General features: G+C 35.9%; 3 protein-coding genes across 3 annotated transcripts; 2 read left to right on the top strand and 1 right to left on the bottom strand.

The window, feature by feature from the left end:
* The first annotated feature begins 7,496 nt into the window (after nt 1–7,496).
* LOC133873841 (rho GTPase-activating protein 5-like) lies at nt 7,497–12,204 on the top strand. Its single transcript, XM_062311621.1, has 5 exons — nt 7,497–8,293; nt 9,839–9,959; nt 10,190–10,309; nt 10,585–10,815; nt 11,448–12,204. The coding sequence occupies exons 1-5, from the start codon at nt 7,887–7,889 to the stop codon at nt 12,057–12,059; spliced, it is 1,491 nt and encodes a 496-aa protein (XP_062167605.1). The 5' UTR covers nt 7,497–7,886; the 3' UTR covers nt 12,060–12,204.
* Nucleotides 12,205–13,972: 1,768 nt separating this feature from the next.
* On the bottom strand, nt 13,973–16,423 carry LOC133873839 (putative pentatricopeptide repeat-containing protein At3g11460, mitochondrial). The gene has a single exon (XM_062311619.1). The coding sequence runs from the start codon at nt 16,421–16,423 to the stop codon at nt 14,492–14,494; it is 1,932 nt and encodes a 643-aa protein (XP_062167603.1). The 3' UTR covers nt 13,973–14,491.
* Nucleotides 16,424–17,853: 1,430 nt separating this feature from the next.
* On the top strand, nt 17,854–23,564 carry LOC133874231 (ABC transporter B family member 29, chloroplastic). The gene is made up of 10 exons (XM_062312100.1): nt 17,854–18,475; nt 19,117–19,203; nt 19,290–19,397; nt 19,713–19,979; nt 20,304–20,387; nt 21,037–21,253; nt 21,366–21,451; nt 22,056–22,243; nt 22,464–22,593; nt 22,941–23,564. Exons 1-10 carry the CDS (start codon nt 17,885–17,887, stop codon nt 23,085–23,087), a joined length of 1,905 nt encoding a protein of 634 aa, XP_062168084.1. The 5' UTR covers nt 17,854–17,884; the 3' UTR covers nt 23,088–23,564.

Here is a 23,564-nt window from a genome sequence, read left to right as displayed (position 1 = left end):
ACATGATGTTATTAGTGGCTGGAGACTGCTTACTGTAATACGCTTCCTTCGGATAATGTCTTGGACGAAATTTTTTCCTAAATTGGATTGGAAATTGTTTTTTGTAATACAACCTATTACACTGAATATTTGTTCTTTGGAAAAAAATGTAAAATTATTTTTTAGAAAAAATGCAAAATTAGTTTTTGTGTGGTTCAGATTTGCAATAAATTTCATAGGGTTTAAAAAGTGGCTTGAAACATCTTATGGTAAGTATTAGTGGCACGTAACTCTCCAATCGAAACTTTTGTTTAAAATTTTGATGGAAATCGTTACATAGTCACGTTAGTACTATAATAAAGGACATAAATTTTCTAAAAAGAGTAATGAATCATTACTCTTTTACATATTTAAATGACACATATCAATTTTATATGTGGGTTGTATGAAATTTCCTACAAACCGGTTTGTAGGAAATTTCTGTCTTAATAAAAAAATAGAAGAATAAATGGATCCGGTCGATCTTGCCAAACCTACGGTTTTGAACGGTTCAACCACTCTGGAATCACATGACCAATCTAAGGATAGTTGAATCACTCCATAGTTTATATATATATATATTGTATTGTTATTGGTGTGATGTGGCACTCTGACCGTTTCTGTTAAAATTTCAAACCAAAGTTTGGGTTAGGGAGTTATTTGTCATTTATGCTTATTGCAAATTGGTGCAATTACATTAACTGGTTTTTGTATTTTTTTTTTTTAATTTTTAAAAAATGTATATTAAAATCACATACTCTAAAGACAAATGTTAATTTAAAAGACTGAATTGAAATGGTGACTAGCATCTACAATTTGCTTGAAGCTGTAAGTTTTTATTTATTTAATTATTTTTTTTTTTTGTTTGCTTGAAATTGCTATCATAAAAGGTAATTGATGTGATATAAAGTATAAATAATTTATATATATAAAAAAAAAAAAATGAAAAGCTTTTGTTTTGTATTGATTTTTTTTTTATTTGAATAGTAATAAAAAAAAAATTAAATATTTTTAAGTTCACAATTTTTTTTAGAAAAAATGAAAATAAAAGGAGAGGGGATGAGATGAGATGAGATGAGATGAGGATGAGAGGAGGTTACCAAAAAGGCAAAAAGAGCCAAGAACAGCATTTGTTACCGTTTTCGATTTTTTCCAGCTGGGTTATATTTCCAAGGATAAAAGCCGTGCACTTTGAGGGTACATGAAAAGGTGAACATGCGCGCAGCTGCCCGCCATGTACAGTTTGAATTTGAAATAGAGAGAGTCCCCATGGAATCGCAACGGCCGGGTGTCTTCTCTTCTCTTGAAGTTCTAAAGGCGTTCGCTTTCCAGTGGGTGTCTAATAAAACAGCTCGCCTGCCGGCCTTCTGTGTTGCTTTTTCTTTTCTGTGTACGTACGGTCTGATAACTAGAAACAAAGGCATCAATAAGCTTGTTGTTCGTTTAATGAAGCTTAATTAATTAGATTGAAACCAGCATTAATTAAGAAGTAGTAATCCAAGCAAAAACGGAAGAAAGAATGAAGGCAACGTACTCTCTGCATGTTTGCTTTTATTAATTATTAAGCTAAACACCAATCCTCTCTCTGTGCTGAATTCAGGCTGCTGCATGAAGTACTGATCGATAGTGATATTAAATATGCTCAAAAATCTATAAAAGAGTAAAAATAGACAACTCATCTCATTCTCACACACCCACAAGGCAGAATCTGTCTCTGTTAAAATAATACCACTAGCAAAAAAACAATTTCCTAACATGTAGTATTGTGTTTTTACAGCTATAGTTCTCTCTTTTCTTTTGTTTTTTCCTCTCTTTTCTTTTTTTTCTGTAGCTACAGTGCTATTGCTGATACAGAAGTAACAGAAATAGGTAATTTTTCTTGTCCATATTAGACTATTAATTGAGTAATTGAATTTACTTTCTTTTTTTTTTTTTATCACTTGAAAAAATGATGATTTTAAGGACAGATTTTCTCCAAACTGGGTTGGAGGAAGTTCATCCAACCCAATCTATGAAAATGACGTGTGTTAAAATATCAATTAAATAATTAAATTATCTACGGCTACTCGGTCTTATTATTCTTATTTTTCCTTGAGTAAGACGTTTCCTTCTTCTTTTGGATCTAAACAGATCTAGTTTCACAGTTTCTTGATCAAAAGGGCAGAAAAGAGGGTCACCTTAAAAGGAATTTACTTGTCACTATCTTTGGTTGGTTCCATGAATATATTAGTTAGTAATGGGCTGTGAATTATAAGTATACTTTGTACTCATGTGAATCGTTGAATCTAGATGTTGTAACTTTGCAGATATGAGACTTATAATGATTCCAGCATACAGAACCTTACCAAAACCAAAAATATAGTGCTAAATTAATGTATAGTGTTCACTAAATACTATAATGTGTCTATGAAGCAAGCATGTAATGATAACCGCATAGAAAAAAAAACATCCATAAATTCTTGAAAATTTTTACTTATTTGTTCTTTTTAAAAGCCCCGGCCATTTTTACATTCATGAAATTAGTCCAACGTGCATAATTTTTACTCCAATGTTTATTTGAATTGAATGTTTAGAAAAATATGAAAAGTCTTTAAAGTGCATAAATTCTCATTGTTTGCATTATGCATGATAGATAGAATTACACCCTTCACGAGTCTTCAATGTACAACAATTTTCTCTGCATTATGTTCTATTACAAATCATTATTTGCATTATGCATGATAGATAGAATTACACCCTTCACGAGTCTTCAATGTACAACAATTTTCTTTGCATTATGTTCTATTACAAATCATTGTTTGCATTATGCATGATAGATAGAATTACACCCTTCACGAGTTTTCAATGTACAACAATTTTCTCTGTATTATGTTCTATTACAAATCAATTGTTGTATAATTTATTTCCATTTTTCTCTTAATTTTTATTTAAATCTTATTATTTCATGTATTTGAATCAAGTGATAAGTCATTCTAATTGATATATTAAATAATAAAAAAATATATAATATAAATATTTAAATAAATTTAATTTAATTAATATTTAAATAAATTTAATTTAATTAATATTTAAATATAAGAAAATTATATCTCTTAAACTTGTCGTCTTAAGCCTCAAAATTTATCGAACCGGCCTGTCTTACACATAAGAGCATGGTTAGAAGAATTGAGTTTTACGATCCTAACCCTAGCTTATGGAGTCTTGTTACGAAGAAAATTCAGTTTAAATTAGAGTTTAACTGGCCAAGAATCAAATCGCAAGTTAATTGAATCAGAGTTACTGTCTAACAAAGACAAAATCTCACTACCAAAAAAGAGGAGTCTTATCTCAGAACAATTTATTCAATATGAGTTTATTAATCAAATATCTCTCTTAATTGGAGTACAAATCATACTTAAATATATTTATTGATCAAACCCTGACCTTAATTTAGGGCAAAACTCATTTATTGAATTACCAAAAACAATACAATTGACTATTAAATAAATAAAATAAAATAAAATATAAAACCTAAATACTAATAACCCAATTAAATAACCATATAACAATTCAAATTTTTTTCTTAATTATTTCATCAATTATAGACTTTTGCATCGATCTCTAAAAAATATTATAGTAAAAACGTTGTACCCATAGAAACAAACATTGAATGAATATACTTTGTGCTCATGTGAATCATTGAATACAATTTTCTATTTTTTATTTTAACGAAATATTTGAATATTTCATTGATCAAATATTACGAATATAAAACTTTTACATCACAAAGTATAAAGTTAAAGCAAAATCGTAGCTACCTGCTACGAGATTACATAGTTATAGATACAAACAAAATTCTTACAATAAAATGTTATCTATGACTTTCATTTTTCACTAATCCATTATCCATATACAAAAATAGTTAAATAGCATATCTGCTTCGAGCAGTCTAGATCTAAGACAAAGTAACCAAATATTCAAAAAAATTATTTAAATCGGCTGTGAGAGATAACCCTTCACACTTGACTAACCTTCATCCTATAAATCGCCAATGAGAATAAATCTAAAGAGAAGAAAATTCGTATTCAAAGCAAAATCACAACTATAGAGTTTAACCTCTACTAATTGGATTGGTTAGCTGTAAGTGAGTAATGTTCACTGAATAATCAATTGCAATCCAAGTATAACGTACGCAAGCATGTAAATATAATCACAATATACTGTTTGTTTAACCATCTGCCATCAATTATTTGAGGGGTGTGAGAAAAAGAATACCAAAGAGGTAAACAAGCCAATTAGAAGTTACTTAATTAGTGAAGTTATAATTACCCAAAACTCAGTTTAAACACCCCTTCTTCCCAAATATGGAGAGAACATGGCAACTGCCCTTTTGAGTTTTGAGCCATAATTATAAACAATTCTCTCATTAGAAATTGATAAGAAATTTTTGAACATTACAACCTCTTGAATCAACTTACACCTTCCCTTACTACTCCTAATTCCAACTCCAAACTTTGTAGTTTAATCATTGGGTGAATTGAAAATTTTATAAATCTAACAAGTATATCCGCTTTTATTGATAAAACTTTTTTTTTTTTTCGAAATAAAAATATTAACAAACAACCCAAAATACAAAACACTCAAAATTACTTTCATATTTATGTCACATCATAATATTTTTCAAAAAAAAAAAAATACAATCTAATAAATATTGACATACAGAGTCGATATCACCTCTACACGCTGTAATCATTCTTTTTTTATTTTTTGTGACGAGTAACCCTATCATTCTCAACCCAAATGATCATTGTTAGGTATTGAAACTCTTTGTACTCGTATAAAGATCGAGTCGGTCCAATAACTCTAATTTGGGCAATTCATTTTAAGCATATGCTCAAATTTTACCACAACATATTGTATATTAAAAATTTAAAACTTTCTCTTTCTAGTAACCGCTGACCTCTATCTAAAAACATAAAACTCATCTTTTTCCCAACAACCGCCGACCTCAATCTTTATTGTCACGGTCGATCACTACTACCAATCTCTTACCACCACCTCCACCACCAATCTTATTCCATAAGAATTGCAATCCATGTCATTCCCTTCTTCCCATGAAATTATTGCACTTTGCATAGTGAACTAATGAGAGGCACATATAGCGATTAGGACCTTATACAATTTCAAAAATTATAGATTCTCAAATTATAAAATTTAAGCATTAAAACGCTTAAAAAATGTCACATATTTTTAAAAATGTGACATGCTATCGAAACAGTCAGAACATGATAAAAATATACTAAATTTTTAATTGTAACGTGTTACATTTTTAATATATGGCGTTTTCTAAGCGTCTTGATCACTAAAACTATCATAAATTTCGTAGGTTTTTTTTTTTAAAAAAAAAAAATTATAAAAAATCTTGATCCGAAGGACTATGGAGAATCGATGCTACATGCTTCATGCTTGGCAAACTGGGGGACCCGGACGCTGACATTTTTGTTACATTATCAAGATCATTATTAAAAGCTAACTAGGTCTAGAAGTAGGTGGTCTTAACTCTTTAACATTAATTTAACCAAAAAAATAAAACAAAGAAAGCTCTTAACATTTACCCAAAAACAGTCTCCATCCATTTTGTAGTTGGTCTCCCATTGGTAATGGTATTTGGTCTTCTTCCCTGTCAGAGTCAGCCGTCAGGTGCTGTTTAGAAGACTTGTTTAATTAGACTATGCTTCCTCTAAACAAGTAAACGTAGGGTAATATTAGATGGAAGGTTTTAATTTTTTTTTTTTATTTCGAATTTTAAAATTATTATTGAATTAAAATTTAATAATAATTTATTTCAAATTCAATAATAATTTTAAAATTATATTTTTTTTAAGGGACAAAAATGAGACAAAAGTTTTTATTCTAGTATTACTCCTAAAAAACAAGCATATTCGGCGTCCAAAAGAAAAAAAATTCCTCTTATCTTATTGTGACGTCTTATATTGTATGGGTATATGAATAGGTATGTGCTTATATAGTTATATATATATTTGCATCATTCTTGACACAACGCGTTTTAAAGCCGTGATGATAATGAATTTATCAGAACTCTGCAGTTAAGCTTTTTTCTGCGAGAGTAATACAATGATTGACCTCTTGGGGAATTTGGTTCGAATGAGCCAAAAACAAACAATATTATGTCGTTAGGGATGGGTCGTTACAACTGGTATCAAAGTCATTGCCTAGCCTGAGATATTGGGAGCGTGCACAAACTCATAAAGGTCGTTAGCGGAGACGCTAGGTCCCAAAAGGGGGTGATTGTGACGTTTCACATCTCCGGGTATGGGAATGAGTATGTGCATGCTTATATGTATATTCGCACCATTTTTGATACAACGCATTTTAAAGCCGTGATGGCTATGAACATACAAAAATTCTACAGTTAAGCGCGCTTATACAAGAGTAGTACCAGGATGAGTAACCTTTTAGGAAGTATGCTTCAGAGAAGCAAAAAACGAACAATATTATATAATTGTGGTGGGTCATTACACATATCAAAGCACTTAGACAGATCTTCATTACATGGGAAGAAAAAGGATTTAACCAAATAAACAATATATTCTTAGAGTTAGGAAAAAATCCAGCAAAAAGGTTTAATGAAATTAATTAATATTGTGATAATTTTCACATATTATTTCTAGAATTTCTGAAAATGACGATTGGCGATAAACTTGGATGATGGTAAATATTTGCATGAATAGTATTATCCCTTTTATATCACTCACCATTTCTGCAACTTCTTAAAAATTAAAATAGTATGATCTACTGGAGGTGAATGTATTGTATAAAGTTCGTCGAAGATTGATGAATAATAATTATTAAGAAAATTATAACCAAAATTGTAATTTTTATTTCCACAATTGTGTAATACAAACATCCATGTACTACTCACATATATAAAAATTTATACATGAATTATTCCATCACAAAAAATTGTAAAGCCCAAATTCTAAAAGTGTCAGCCTCAATTCTTAAACATTTTCAATACAAGGGATATAAATCATAAAAAAAGCTGCCCGTTGAGCTGGTGGTAACTATCCAATAAACAATGTCGTGAGCACGCTGATTTGTGCTCCTGTTAATCTTAGTGGCAATTTAGCTGTCAAATGAATTGAAGAGACCAGAGTTTGAAATAATAGGGCAATCCTCCGATTAGTGGTGAGATGACTATATTTTTTGGTTGACACTTGACATGGACACATTATTAAAAGAGATGTGTTTGGTGTTATTCTCTTATTCATCTTTTATATATATTTTTTGCAAATTTATTATTAGATTTTTAGAATCTCACGCGTGGTTTCGCTTACCAAAATAAGGTAAAAATGGGATAAAAATATATTAATTTCGAACATTTTTGTTTTTTATAAAACAAGTGCCCAAACCGAAAGGGCGGAAGACGCTTAAATATCTTTAAGGTGATTTGGATGGCTTGGCTCTGAAGCAGGAACACTGCCCACCTCCCCTTTATTTTCGCAAACTGGAATACAAAAACCAATTCCTCTGTCATCATCTCCTCCTACTCTACCCTACAGGCTACAATCTCCATCCCTACCCTACCTTCTCTCTCTCTTCCTTGCTTCTTCATCCCTCAATACAGGAAAAGCCAGCCAGGACAAGGGAGAAAAAAACAAAAGGAGAGAGATTAAAGTGATGATAGTCACGTCTTACCCTCCATAGACCTTCCTTGAATCCAACTCTACTCCACATTCATTCCCAAATCTTGGTCTTCCGTAAGACACCCACAAGAAAATTCAATAAAAAAATCGATTTAGAAGGGAAAAAAAAAAAGGAGAAAAAAATAATAAAGATTGTGTCTTGCCCACAAATAATTGCCCAATATGACTGAGGTACTCCAATCCCCATCCCCATCTCACTTCCCTTCACCTTCAAGCTCTTCCACACCCAATGATGGCTCACACCCACATGCCCTTATTAACGGCCAGACAATAGAGGGGCATTTGGGAACAGAGGAGGAACAAGAAGAGGTTGGAGGGGGAGACAGGAAAAGGAAGGAAAGAGACAGAGAGGGAGATCAACTGTCTCTTTTGGCGCTTTTGGTAGCTGCTTTTAGGAAGTCTTTGATTGGGTGTAGCACTGCTGGGTCAGGGAAGCTCTCATCCATGGAGATTGGGTGGCCTTCCAATGTCAGGCATGTTGCCCATGTAACCTTTGATCGCTTCCATGGCTTTCTTGGCCTTCCTGTTGAGTTTGAACCCGAAGTACCCAGAAGGGCTCCCAGTGCCAGGTCTGTTTCTAAATTTCGTCTTCTCTTTCCATTTCTTTACTTTAGAGTTATTTCCTGGTTAATGGGTCACCGTGTTTTTGTTTGTTTTGAAAATTTGTACATGCTTCAAGTTATATTCTGCGTTTTAGATTTGTTGGTAAGTTGGATTCTTTCTTGATTTTTTTTTTTGTCACGTGTTACTTCTGTTGTGAAAGTTATGTTCTTTGCTTCATACAACTGGGTTGCTTTGGATTTTTGAAAAAAAAAGAAATCCTGTTTTGGGTTTATGCCCCCTTCTAAGGCATCAAAATGCTGATATTTTACATATTTTCTTGTTTTCACGAGTTGGAGTCTCTCTCTCTCTCTCTCTCTCTCTGCTTTAATTTCGTGTTAATATATGGAATTTTGTTTTGCTTTGGTAGTTGGTATTAGACCTAAACTTATCCGCTATTGTGGAAAATTCGCTATATAATGTATTCAATTCCACCAATATTCTTTCTATGAAGATATAATAGAAGTCTATGTTTACTCTTTTTTTTTTTTAACACAAATGTATCAAACGGAGTCATTTTCTGTTTGTCTTATAAGATGTCAGCTGTAGGTATCCTTCCTGAATACATACTGTATAATATTTGAAATGTAGTTTTTGATAGGGTTTTGTAAATTCTCGTATTGCTTTTTTCAAGCAAAAACATTATGCACATCATCTTTAGAAGCAGGAGAGTATTTCAAAGTTACTACCTGAACAATTGCTTTGATTTCGATTTAGGTATTGAACAGTGATCTGCAGATATCGTTTCTCCGGTTTAAATCCATTCAGCATCAAGCATTGCTTTTTTGTCTTTGACCTCTTATTAGTAGATTCTATTCCCCCATGTTTTGTCCATTTCCATATTACGCAATTTGGAATCTGACCTGCTTTTGAAGGCTGCCATTTCAAGCCATTAACTGAGATCTTTAGTGAATATTTTGCTGCTTTTTCTCAGTGATCTAAAGCTAAAACCAGATTAAATATTCTAATTCCTGTCTCTTGATCCATATTTTGACAGTTTCATTAGAGAAGGAAATTATGTGGTTTTACATGCCCAAAAGAAGTATCCAACTTTTTATTTTTTTTCTGATGGTCTCATTCTTGATTCTGCATGCTTAGATGTTCTTTCTTTTTCTCCTCCTCACTTCTCTCTGTATACCTACGCAAAGAGTTTTGTGTTTATCATTACCACCATAAATTACATCAGTCCCCTCCATTAAATTCTCATATACAGGAGAATTCATGCGCGGATCCTTGGTCACTTTCATTTTTTGATATATGTTATACAATATACTTCTGTTGTTTTTGTCCTATCAATTATTTGCTAAGCTAAAAATGCCATGCCAACCAGACAAGGACAAACACTAACTCAGAGGGGAAAAAAAAAAGAAGAACAAACAGTATTACTCAATATCCTGTGTTCATTCTTCCTAAACGTCTCTGATAGGTTGCAGACTTGCCGTTCCTGTTTAGTGTCATGATTATGGTGTCCAAGCTAATGTTACACTATTAACAGAGATAATTTTCGTGTGTAGTGCAAATGTTTTTGGGGTTTCAACGGAATCTATGCAGCTTTCATTTGATGCAAGAGGAAATAGTGTGCCAACAATACTGCTGATGATGCAAAGGCGGCTGTATGCACAAGGGGGCTTGCAGGTACTTGATTATCAATCCCTTGTTATCCCTTTCTTCTTGTATGTGAAGTAGAAGTGGTTAAATTTATTACAGTAGAGGTCCAATGATTACATCCTGTAGTGGCCAATAGGGCTCTCTTCTACCAGGAATGCTTATTTAATAAGATTTTATCATTTTAGCCCTGGAGCTTTAGAATTCTTCAAACTTTTCAACTCCAACAAACATTGAATAATTTGAATTCAAACATGCAGGCAGAAGGAATCTTCAGGATTAATGCTGAAAACAGTCAAGAGGAGTATGTTCGTGACCAATTAAATAGGGGTATGATACCAGATGGTATTGATGTGCACTGCTTGGCTGGTCTTATAAAGGTATGCTCTGCTGACTGATCTTCTCCTGATCAATTATTTAACCAAGAGACTTGTTTTGCAATTAAGAGATTGTGCTTCACTTGTGCCATTGTTTGCAACTTACCAGCTGAATTGCTTTTCCTTTGGTGGTCAAACTGTAAAAGGTGCTGGGTCATGGGTTGTGATTTGTGAATAATACTCCCGTCCCTCTCATCATGCTAGTGGATTCAATGTTGAGCACATCCTATTGTCAACTTCACATTTTAAATTAATCTGATGTTTTTATTCTCCTATAGGCTTGGTTTAGGGAGCTCCCAACTGGTGTTTTGGACTCTCTCTCACCAGAGCAGGTGATGCAATCGCAGTCAGAAGAGGAGTGTGCTCAGCTTGTGAGGCTCCTTCCCCCAATAGAAGCTGCTCTGCTGGATTGGGCCATAAACCTAATGGCAGATGTTGCACAACTGGAACACTTGAACAAGATGAATGCTCGCAATGTTGCTATGGTATTTGCTCCAAACATGACTCAAGTGAGTGAAAATTATTTGCTTTCTTAAATTTAAAATTCACATATTTGAGCCAACTCCATATCTGTGTTGTGTGGAGCTGAGATTTGACTGTTTCCATGTTCATATCTTCCTCAGCTGTGGTAATGGTTTTGCCATAAACTTTAGGACAATACAGAGTTTGTTAGGAAGGATGACAAACAGGGGAATTTTAGTGCACGCGTGAGGTATTGTAAAAGATGTTCTAACACTGACATTAACACGGTCACTTTCGATGGAGTAATGCTATAAGGAGGACTCATGTCCTCTTTGAGTCCTCCCAAAATTGATGCCTTTAAAATCATTATCGGATCAAAATCCAAAAGTGATATATCACACATTTATCGGTAATTTTAAAGTCCACATCAATTTTAGGAGGACATAACATTACTCCTTCCGATGAGAATTACCCAGGAGCATGCCAAAATCTTCCTAAGGTCAGATAATTGTGCAGGTGTTTATTAATCTCTACTTCTGTCACTATTTGTCAGATACAGTCACCATTTGGGCCTGGGTGCAATAATCTTGTTCTGCCATCCATCTATACTAAGAGCCTTATCTCTCACTAAATCTAGTAACAGCCTTTCTGAATTTTTTTTTTTTTTTTTGCAATGCAGATGGCAGATCCATTGACTGCATTGATGTTTGCAGTCCAGGTGATGAATTTTCTCAAAAATCTTATCGTCAGGACTTTAAAAGAAAGAGAAGAGTCTGTGGTAGAGTCGACTCCTGTTTCTCGCCTAGAGCCTTCTGATGAAGATGGTCATCAAAGCTCTTTTCAAACATGTCTCGAGGAGGCCGAAGAGGAGGACAAGGGGGATGAAGATAAATTCTTTGCCGCCGAAGAACCCACAACAGAGAGCCCTAGTAACACAATCCAAGGTGACTCCACAACTGAACGTGGAGCAGAAAATTTCCCACCTTCTAGTCAAATTGTCAATCCTAGGGGGAATCATTCTCTGGTCGATAATTGCCCCTGTGAGGTTCTATCTCAAGTTAATTCCTCGGTAACTGGACTTGAAGATGGTGGTTTAACAGGGCCAAGTGGAGGGGTTCGAACAAATATTTCCAAGAGCAAAACTAGCCTATCAAGTTTGTCGAGCTTCAAGAGGGGGTCCAAAAAGGTGGGCCTGATGTCTCGGTCAGGAGGTCCCGCAGAGAAGACCAAGGGACCCGGAATTGTTGGGCGCATAAACTCAAGGACAGAGCTGGTTGAAGCTTGGCGGTGAAGGGCATCGGAATGCTGTCCCCGGTAGGGTCGGGGAATTGGCCAGCAGGTGAAACCAGTTGGCTTGTTGTGTTTTCACCTTTGGAAATATTCGTGTATGATTTCATGTGTGCTTTTACACAGTGCTTCTGAGTGGGGTTTTTTGAGTACTTTTCTTGCTGTAACTTGTCCTTAACCAGTTCTAACATGTGTGTTTGTTCATGGTACAGTCTTTGATCAATTGAAATTCCTTACTCCCCCCCCCCCCCCCCCCCCCCCCCCCCCCCGGTAATGTGAACTCCACTGAACTCCCTCTTTCTCTCTCGAGAGTTTTTTTTTTTTTCCCATGAAATTGGTTCCAAGGAACCATAATAAAAAAAAAAAGAAAAGAAAAGAGACGTTCAAAGTTCAATAGTTTGCAGTCCCTGAGCTTGCTTAACCGCCTGTAATTTGACCATAAGTATAGTCATTGCAACTATTATCTATGTGAGGATTAGTTTTAAAACATATATGAGGACAAAGAATTTGTAGGTGTGGTATTTGATTGAATGCTAATTTGACGAGCTGTCTCTATTGGATCAACTCTTGATCATCATCAACAACCCCATAAACAGAAAGACATCAAGGATTAGATCATTAGAATAGCATCGTTGCATATGTTCTTGGGATAATATTTGTAATTATCTTGTAAAGCTGATGAACATTACCTGTAATATTCTGTAAGAGTTCTCTCTCTCTCTCTCTTAACCTCAAATCTTGAAACTCTAAAGAATCAATGATCTCATGGGTTTAGTTTTCCACGAGGAAATATTTTAATGCCGTTTATTTCACGTAATTAAATCTTTTATTATTGCACAGCTTGCTTGCTATAGCTTTCATAGTGCAGCCTTGGGCCCTTGGTTGTGCATTGTTGTTGTTGTTGGTGGTGGGGTTGAGGCGTAGAGTGAGTTACACGACGAATATAAGTTGCTTCCAAAGGAACTTCTGTGCTGCTTCCTCCCCACTGATCCTGGTGCCACTTCCATCTCCAATGTATGACACTTGGGGGCTAATAGAGCTGACCACGAGGGTGTGGTCTAGTGGCATTCGGGTTGTATTAGTGGGGGTTAGATCTCAAAGGTCGAATTCCGTAACGGGAAGCGCATGGGATTATTGGCTTAGGTGTTGCTAAAGTCCTTGGTGGGGTTGGTGGCTTGGTGCTAAGCTATGATATATGATTTGGAGTCATTCTAGTAGCCCCCTCCTGCCTTTTTTATTAGAAAAAAAAAAAAAAGAACCAAAAAAAAAAAGAGAGCTAATCGAGTTGAGTTATGAATGCTAAGCTCGGTTCGTTTAATTGAGCTAAGTTCGAGTTTATCACCGAGTTAGATATTTCGTCAAAACTTGGAACTTGAGCTTTTTTATGAGTGGCTTAATCAATGTATTTTTTTTTTTCATACTAATCTTTAGTTAATTACTTATTATTAAGATTTTATTATTTGAATTAATTAGATAAATTAATTCGAATCTCAAACAATCCAATGTCGAGTCTGTATATATATTTTATAGTATGTATATAAATTTATTATACACATAAATATACTCATCTATACATAAACATACATATTTCTACATTAAGACTCACAATCACAATAATTTAAGCTATATCTATTACATTATGGATATAGCTAAAGAATATCTATTCATTGATGATATTCTTTACGGTATAAATGTTGAGACCAGAAGCATTAGATTAGATAGCTAAAACGCTTTCTGTCTGAATCATTCCCACATTAAGTACCTTAGTGGTCTTCAATAAGAAATGAACCAATGGAATCAATTACGCGGCATGACCTAGCTTGAACCAACCCTTTTATACAAGCTAGGATAGCCCCTTGAAGCCTGAAGGTCATCTATCTTGCAACCCTTGAAAAGTTGGCTTTATTAATAGGATAAGCGAATTCAAATCAGTGAAATAAATGGAGAATTTCTCCTCAATAATAGACAATTATACTTCTCGACTACTTATCTCAAAAGCTTAAGCTAATAAAAAATTATGAATTTAATAATTTAACTAATATTCTAACACTAATAAATTGATTGAGAGTCCAACCGATGTTATTTGTTCGAATGATCACTAGGAAAAAAATATACCCTGTTTTGACCCACTGGAAACTTGTAACCTCCTTAAGAAGAACTTGGTTAAGATCCTTGTCCTCTACTTTCAGATCAATACAGCTTTCTTCGTGGCTTTGGTGCTCAACAATCCACAGCCGCTCAGCAAGAATTTGAGCAAATATTGGAGGCAGCCACCTTCAGCAAAACCCCGCAATCCCATGAATTTCCAATATTCCTGTTCAATTTACAAATTTCAAGCTTGAACCAGACGTGACACATAGCCATGCATAATGTCCATTATTTTGAGACATTTTGGCATGCAGCTCTTTCACCGGGGCTTGTTGATCTTGAAAGGTTTCACCAATAATCTTTGCAAGAACAGGTCCCATTCCTAAAATGGTGGAAACGAGTTGCATCTCTAACAACAAATTGACGATCAACAGTCTTGCTAACCAACTTTATAAAAAAGTGACAATTTTCACAGATCCTCAGGTTCTTTATCACAACAATCTCTGTCCCTGGCCTAGTGTTTAAGAGCCCAAATGCAATTGCCAGTTTTTCACTGTGCACTCCCATACCACTTAGAAGTTCTTCATTACTTCTTCGCTGTTGATCATTCTTATAAAACCCAACATGTTCCTTCGCTACATTTTCCAACTCATCCAACATTCTATATATCTCCCCTATTTGAGGATGAGTTGCATCCCCAGCCAAGAAAAGGTGAACCCTCCCTTTATATTCAACATAGCTATAACCAGGCTCCTTTTTGAGTTTTCGCTCTCTCATCATTGCTCGAACCTTCACGACCCCCTCCAAATTCTCTGCTTCACGATATATATTTGATAACAACACATAATAACCGATATTCATTGGTTCAAGCTCAATGACCCGCTCAAAAGCCAATTCTGCTAGCTGTATATTTTTATGAATTTTACAGGCACCCAAAAGGGCACCCCAAACTGGACCATCAGGTTTTACCTGCATTGACTCAATGAGCTCCTTAGCTTCGTTGAGTCGACCAGCCCGGCCTAAAAGATCCACCACACAAGAGTAATGCTCTGGACCTGGCTGCAACCCATAATTCATCTCCATTGCAGCAAAATAATCCATGCCCTTATCAGTTAGTCCTGCATGACTACATGCAGACAAAACACTTACAAAAACAGCTTTATCAGGTCTGATTCCAGTCCTACTCATCTCATCAAAGAGCTGCACTGCAATTTCCCCATGTCCATGCATTCCATACCCACCTATGATTGCCGTCCACGAAACTAAACTTTTCTCTGGCATGTGATCAAATATAGCACGAGCCTTTGCCAAATTACCACACCTAGCATACATATTAATCAGAGCATTACTCAGAAACGGGTTGGGACCAAACCCACTACACTGTATTCGCCGTTCTACCTCATGACCAACCCTATGGGCACCAAGGTGAGCGCAAGATGAGAGAACCCCAACAAGCGTCACGGCATCAGGATGAATCCCTCTCAACTCCATCTTCTGATAAAGGTCCAAGACATGTGTAGCCAGTCCATTTTGAGCATATCCAGAAATCATTGCATTCCAAGTAATCAAACTCTTTTCAGGCATCAAATTAAACAATTCCAGCGCAAAATCTACCGCTCCACATTTCACATACATTGTCAGCAAGCAATTCGCAACAGCATTATGAGTGTCCAACCCAGACTTCACACAACAACCATGAAGACACATCCCAAGACCCAAATGCACGGGAAGCGTACACAAAGGAACTAACCCCAACATCGTTACTGAATTAACTGAAACACCCGCTTCCCTCATTTTACAAAACAACACAACCCCATCATAAAATCTCGAGTTCAACGTATACCCAGATATCAAAGCATTGTAACAAACAGTCAGATTTCTTGATTCGTCACTTTCATCAAACAAGTTGCGTGCACAATCAACAGAAGAGGATTTACAGTACATTGATATCAAAGAGGTCTGTACAAAGGGTTCGCGCTTGCACCCGGTCTTGATGACGTGGCAATGGAGCTGTGCACCGGATATTGGGAGAGAGAGTGCGGCGCAGGATTTGAGAACGAAAGGAAAGGTGAAGGCATTGGGTGAGTCGCCAGAGCGGAGCATTTGGCGGTAGAGAGTGAGAGCTTCGGTGAATTGGCATTGCTTTGCTAGTTCTCTTAGGCGAGTGTTCCATGGGCTGGTTGTGATTGTGCCTGTGCCTGTGCCTGTGCTCGTGGTTACGGTGGTTTGGAGGTTCAGTAGTTTGTTTGTGCGAGAGATGAGCGATTGTTGGACAGTCATGGGCGGAGTTCACTCGCTGTAGGAGACGTTTGAATTTATTGAAAGTTTGGTCGTTTAGGATATTTTTGAAACGACATGACGTTTAGGAATAGCAAATGTTTGTATAAATGGGGGGAAAAGTATAGAACTTAACCATAACTCCTTACTTTTTATATATATATATAACACAACTCCTTTATTCTTTCTTCTTTTGAAAGGTCCTATTACATAATTATATGTACCTACAAAAGAAAAAAGAAAAAAGAAGTAAGAAGTGTATGAGATTTAATCTCAAATTTATAATATATTCAATTTATAGATATTTATTGGATCTTAAACAATGCAACATAATAAGAGATTTACTCCCAAATCTCTTCATTCTTACACACAATTACAATATTTACAAAATTATACTAGTTGACTCTCGTCTTAACATCAAATCCCTCTACCTGATAGGACCCGAACTAAAGTGACCCATTGGAGTTGGGTAACTAGGCCAAAAACCACATGTCTCATGAGTAAGGTGGATTGACCAACCAACAATTCAAAGAATAAGGAAAGGCGTGTTATAAAAGATAACCATCATGTCACCTCATCCTAATTGTCACACAATATTCTTGACAATATAAATCAGGCAACGCTTAATATAACCGACATACATATAGCACTACTTAACACTTAAAAACATTTGCAAGAGGCAAGGACCTAATAAGGATGTACCATATCCACATACGACACCCGGTAAAAAAATGTACCTCACTAGAGGATGTTAATCGGATGCCACGCCCAACTAGGATTATACCCTATAACTCGATAACACGTGGTTTAATAGCCTAAGATAAATTATACACTTAACACTTCCTATATATATGTCTAGTACATATTCATACAATTAAGTTTCAAATCTAACATTAAATTTGTAAGACCCAATGTAAATTTCATAAATCCAAAAATAAATTTAAAAATGAAATGTACAATAGATATAAAATACTTTGCATATGGAAGGAAAGACGGTTGACATACATTATGAACAACTTACTATTTTGACACTTTCCCTCTCTTTCATCTTTAAATCCCTTTCTGAATTAGGTATCAAAGATATTCTGGTCGGCACCTGAAAAAATTTCAAGCTTGCCTCTACTTTTTCTCACAAACATTCTTGGTCTGAGGTCGATGCTATACAATGTATATTTTCCTTAAATTTTAATAATTATTTTAAAATAATTAAGATTTTGTCATTTTAGCGTTTAACATTTTTATTAACTCAATACTATAATTTAAATATATGGTACTTTTATATTTTAAAAATAATAAACATTGATATTACAAAAAATAAAAATAAAAATAATTTAGAAAATTAATAATATGATGAACCTATAAATACGGCCCTCCTGTCTCACTGTCTTCTTCCCTCTGAAAATGCTCATGTAGTTCCATTCCAACTCCCGCATCCTCTGAAACACCAAAATCAAAAACAAAAACATGTCTCTGATTCTTCTAAACCCTCTTCCACCACGCCTTACATTCCTCAAACCCAAACCACTTCTCTTCCCTTCCACAAAACCCTCCTTCAAACCCCTTAATTCCACCAAAGTCCCCTCCCTCCTTCCCTCAAACCCCACCACCCAAAAACCCCATCACCACCCACTCTCCCAAACCCTCCAATCACTCAATTCCCTCAAACCCTACCTTCTATCCCAAGCCAAACCCATCCTCGCCGGCTGGCTCTGCGGCCTCGTCTCCGCCCTCTCCCTCTCCAAGCTCGTCCCCAAGGTCGGCAAGCTCTCCACCGTTTTCACCAACGTCGACGCTCTTCGACTCAGGGACGAGGGTTTGGTCTTGGGGGCTCTGGTCTTGGCCCGCCTGGTTGCTAGCTACTGGCAGCAAGCGCTTCTGTGGGACGCGGCGCTGAATGCTGTGTATCGGATTAGGTGTCATGTCTTCGAGAGGGTTCTGGAGAGGGACCTTGCATTTTTTGAATGCGGTGCCGGTTCCGTCTCGGCCGGAGATATCACATATCGGATCACCGCCGAGGCCGCGGATGTTGCGGATACGGTCCACGCTGTTCTCAATGTGAGTGGGGTTTTCTTTGTCTTTTCAATCTTTACTACGGTTGTAATGTGCTGTATATTAATGTTTATGTTGGACTGAAAGGGAAAGTGATCGGTTGGGTAAGAATTTTCCATTATAGGGAAAGTTGAGCTGCTGTGTCGATTCTTATGTGCGTATGGTTTTTGACTTTCTGTGGTTACATTTATTGAGAATTGTAGTCTCTAATGTCTTAGAAGTTTTTTGGGGAGATAAACACTGGGAATCTCCAAGTGAAACCTGATATAACTTGTTGGGATACTCAACTGGTGAGTCTATCGCCGAATCGGCTACAACTCCGCCTAAACGGAAGCTTCGTTGATTTGTCGTATGCTTAACATGTTGGGGAAGATAAATACATGCAGAGTCTCCAAGTAAAGCTTTGATATAACATGTGAAAAGTTTAAGCCTAAGCCAACTGTGGGTTCGGTTGTGATATATCGACTTCTCACTCTTACGACTACTACTCACGCGTATACTCAAACAGAAGTAGTATTTTATTTTATTTTTTTAAAAAAACTTTATAGGCTTTAGATGGCACACACATGATTTAAGTTAGTATCTATGATGTCTGTTATTGCCCTTTCTGTACTCTTAACTATTAAGTTTTTAATTTTTGATGGCAGACAATTGTACCTAGCACTCTGCAATTATCAGCAATGGCAGCACAGATGTTAATTATCAGCCCTACCCTTTCTTTGATTTCAGCTGTGGTGAGGAACAAATTAGTAGACTATTTTGTCAGTGGTTGTTTACTTGATTAAAGGGAGGTGACTAATTTTGTTTGGTGCGATTATAGTTAATTCCATGTATGGCTCTTGTCATTGCCCATCTTGGTGAGAAACTCAGAAAGATATCTAAGGAGGCAAATATGAGTGTTGCTGCCCTCTCAGCCTATTTACATGAGGTACATTTTATTCTGTTACTCAAATTTCCTGTGCAGCACTTCATGAATGCTTAAACTCGTTTTTTGCATGTACAGTTTGTTTGGGTTTTTTATTGCTAATTACTCTCACCTTTTGGTTGTTTCTGTTAATCTATAAAAATTGTTGAATATGAGTCTCTCTCTCTCTCTCTCTCTCTCTAATGTGTGTGCGTGTGTGTGGGTTCATCTATTGTTATCCTTTCTTCATGCTTGCATGTGTGGAGTTGCTAACTAAATCTTCTTTGCTATAACACATCAGCTGGTGCAATGATGTCATCTATTTTATATATGTTTTAGGTTCTCCCTGCTATTCTATTTGTGAAAGCAAACAACTCAGAGCTGTGTGAGAGTGCCAGATTTCGAAGGCTTGCTCACACCAACTTATCTGAACAATTGAATAAGAAGAAAATGAAGGCATTCATTCCTCAGATGATACAGAGTTTATATTTTGGAGCATTACTTACTTTTTGCGCTGGTTCACTGGTGGTTTCAAGTGGTTCTTTTGACAGCTGTAGCATGGTTTCGTTTGTGACATCATTGGTTTTTTCAGTTGAGCCAATTCAGGTAGTACTATATGCTGATAATAAATCTTTTTCCCTCTTCTTTTTTACCTTCCCCTTCATGAAATTTATTACCTGCTACTAACTTTCCATTAACTGCCCCCCCCCAAAAAAAAAAAGAAGAAGAAAGAATTAGTTCAGAAGTCTCTTGTTAGCACCTTTTCTTTTCCTTCTTTTCTTTTCTTTTTCTTTCTTCTTCTTCTTCTTCTACTTTTTTTAATGGGAAAAAACGGCCAGAGCCATTTTGCTAATTGTACTTTCTGTTATTATGCTTCAGCCGCTGAGGAGTTCTCTTAAGTTATCAATCTGAATATAAAGCATCACGCAGGGTGTGGGAAAAGCATACAATGAGTGGAAGCAAGGAGAACCAGCCATTGAACGCCTGTTTGATTTGACCAGGTTTAACTCTAAGGTAGGTTTAAGGTTGATTGATCTTTAATTGTAACCCTGAATATTTCATTTTAATTTATTTATTTATCTTGAGGAACACTCTTTGTGATTTTTTAACAAAACATTTGGCCCAAAGGATAGAATAGGATAGTTATTAGATATTAGAAGTTCCAAAGTAACATCGAACATCTTGTTTACCTGTGGTTATTTCATTCTGTTAGACCTTGATTAGATGCCTATTTGTCAAGCATGCATTTACATGTCATGTCTGGCTGATGCCTCATTTGCTCTCAGCATTAATTTAGGTGAAGGTGCCTCAGAGAATTGTTGTCTATGACCATCTAGGGCTGAGCTACTCTCTCTTTCTCTTTCATACTGTTAACCACTTCAAGAAAAGGAGAAGAAGCTTTCATGCTTCGGAACTGAGAAATTTTTGAATTTCAGTTTTCATTATAAAAGTAATGGCCTAAGGAATGACATTATTGAATACTTATAATGAATGCCTATACTCAGAAAAGAACAGGAAAATAAAGAACAGAAAGAGGAAATTTAACAATGCATGCTTGAAATCTTTTGTTGGCATATTTCATATTTGGACCAATATCTTCATACTCTTAGTTGCTTATCATTGTTATGATTGTTGTGATTATTATTTGCTTTGCTGAATACAGGTGATCGAGAAACCAGATGTCATTGATTTAGATGATATCACAGGAGAGGTGAAATTTTGTGATATCTCATTTAGATATGGGGATAATATGCCCTTTGTTTTGAATGGATTGAATCTCCACATCAAAGCTGGAGAGACAATTGCTCTTGTTGGGTCCTCTGGAGGAGGGAAGTCAACCCTTGTAAAATTGCTTCTTCGGCTTTATGATCCTTTATCTGGTTAGGCTTTTGAACTTCAAATAATTGCCAACTTTTACCGTACATTTTTGGACTTAGAAAAGTTACCTCTTACTAATCCAGAGTGCATATCTGTTCTTTACGTCTTAAACAGGCTGTATACTTATTGATAACCATAACATCGAAGACATCCGGTTGAATAATTTGAGGAGACATATAAGTTTGGTTTCTCAAGATATAGTAAGTTAGTGATGCCCGCTCTCTTCTTCTTCTTCTTTTTTTTGTGTGGTAGGTTTTTTTTTTTTTTTTTTTTTTTTTTTTTTTTTTTTTTTGTGGTGTTGGGGGGGGGGGGGGGGGGGGGAAGAGAGAGAATCAGACACTTATAAGAGCTTCACTACATGTCCACAAAATCAAGACCTCTTACTAAACGCTACAATGACCATAAGTTGTGCCAAACGCTTGTACCTTTTATTTATGTTCTTTTCCGACAAGTTCTAAGCAAGGAATTGTCTGATTTGCTGCTTTCATGTATCCATATAACTTTCATGTGCTTGATTGCCATGGAGTAAGTGGTTACTTCATATTAATTAGATCTAGGGAATAATTGGCGTACACCTGGCCAGCTCCCTAGTTGAAAAATAGTTTGTCGTATGGGGAAATAGTCTGTTCTGTTTATAGTCACTCAAGAGGCATAGTCCAAAGTTCCTTTTCAAGTGCAACTTTTGGCTGGTTTTAATTAAGATGTTCAAGAAATTGCTGTGGGAACTTTGTGAATTTGGAACATATGGTAATTTAGGGGAACCTTTTCAAATGGTTTATCGTGATAATATTTGTTATGTATTAGACATTGTTTTCAGGAACGGTTGCCGAAAACATTGGGTATAGGGATCTGATGTCCAAAATTGACATGGAGGGGGTTGAGCATGCGGCTCAAACTGCAAATGCTGATGAATTTATCAGAAAACTTCCAGAAGGGTACGAAACTAACATTGGACCGAGAGGCTTGATTTTGAGTGGAGGCCAAAAGCAAAGGTGAAGCTTTATATGTGAACTCTGATTCTGATATGATATCAAACATGATCCTCGTTGGCTAAGGTTTAATTCGATAACTGGGACAGCCCTGAAAATGAACGTCCAATTGGTTTACTTGATTAACATAACTTCTCATTTGCTGTGTGTAGCCGATGTATTTTTTTTCTTTTTTGAAAAATATATGTTGGTTAATTAACTACGGGCTTACTCATTAATGCAGACTAGCTCTTGCAAGGGCACTATATCAGAATTCCTCTATATTGATATTGGATGAAGCAACTTCTGCTCTAGATAGTAGGTCTGAGTTATTGGTGAGACAAGCTGTGGAGCGCATGATGGAAAATCACACTGTAAGTACAATAAGTAGTTCTATTAGTTTAAGCTGTATGGATGCATTTTAGTCAGGGTTTATACTTACAAAGTTTTTCTTAATATATGAAGTATCATCATGGCTCTGAATCTTTTGTTAACTTCTGTGCTTACCCACAAATGTGGACTAGCTCTGGCATGTGAACCCTTATCAATATTTTCTATATTGATTTGTTCTCCAATGCACAGCCGTGATCTATGATGATCTTTGATTTTTTTTCTTTTTTCTTTTTTCTTTTTCTTTTTTGTCTCTGTTAAAGCGCACGCGCACACGGACTATATCTTAATTGATCAAATATTGTGCTTAAGCTAGCGTATATGTCTTTAGGTACTGGTCATTGCACACCGGTTGGAAACAGTTTTGATGGCTAAACGAGTAGTCCTTTTGCGTGATGGGAAGCTAGAGGAGCTAACTCGCTCGGCTCTTTTGGGTGGTCACCATGACTTGGCGGCATCCACGGGGCTTGTGATTTGAGAGCACTGCAAAAGGTGATGGAAGGAGTGACTTTTTATTCAATGGGACCATAGGAATCAGTATAACCGTGACGAGCTCCATGGTCTGTGATGCGTTGTGTATTCATCTTCATCCTGAGAAAAAAAGCATGTCCCCACGCTGCAGTAGAAGCCAGAAGGCAGCAACGGTTGTCCTCCAAAGTTGCTTGGGAGAAATTCTTTAAATTGACATCTTTTCTTAGAGCATGTGAGAATTAAAAATGCATGGGAGAATCACATGCTCTATGAATAGATGTTAGTTTAATAGACTGGATTAGAAGAAATTTCGTCAACCCAATTTGGACGAAAACTTTCCGAGAAAAAATTTGAAAGGGCGGCTTCTTTATAATTTTCTTCTCAAACCTAAGGGTGTTCCCTTTTTGGTTACAGGGATTTGTATTAAAAACTAAGAAAACACAGTTTAGATGTCAAATAAAGATATATGGTTGACTGATTTGAA

This window comes from Alnus glutinosa, chromosome 7 (assembly GCF_958979055.1).
Source record: "Alnus glutinosa chromosome 7, dhAlnGlut1.1, whole genome shotgun sequence".
Lineage (NCBI taxonomy): Eukaryota > Viridiplantae > Streptophyta > Magnoliopsida > Fagales > Betulaceae > Alnus > Alnus glutinosa.
Note: the sequence above shows the minus strand (reverse complement) of the source record. Positions and strands in the feature narration are given on the sequence as shown.

Excerpts from the sequence above, each read along its gene's own strand:
- LOC133873841 (XM_062311621.1), top strand. The coding sequence starts at position 7,887 with ATGACTGAGGTACTCCAATCCCCATCCCCATCTCACTTCCCTTCACCT. Across the intron at positions 9,960-10,189 it reads ATGCACAAGGGGGCTTGCAG|GCAGAAGGAATCTTCAGGAT; the intron begins GTACTTGATTAT and ends TCAAACATGCAG. Across the intron at positions 10,816-11,447 it reads TTGCTCCAAACATGACTCAA|ATGGCAGATCCATTGACTGC; the intron begins GTGAGTGAAAAT and ends TTTGCAATGCAG.
- LOC133873839 (XM_062311619.1), bottom strand. The coding sequence starts at position 16,423 with ATGACTGTCCAACAATCGCTCATCTCTCGCACAAACAAACTACTGAAC.
- LOC133874231 (XM_062312100.1), top strand. The coding sequence starts at position 17,885 with ATGTCTCTGATTCTTCTAAACCCTCTTCCACCACGCCTTACATTCCTC. Across the intron at positions 19,204-19,289 it reads TTTCTTTGATTTCAGCTGTG|TTAATTCCATGTATGGCTCT; the intron begins GTGAGGAACAAA and ends GTGCGATTATAG. Across the intron at positions 19,398-19,712 it reads TCTCAGCCTATTTACATGAG|GTTCTCCCTGCTATTCTATT; the intron begins GTACATTTTATT and ends TATATGTTTTAG.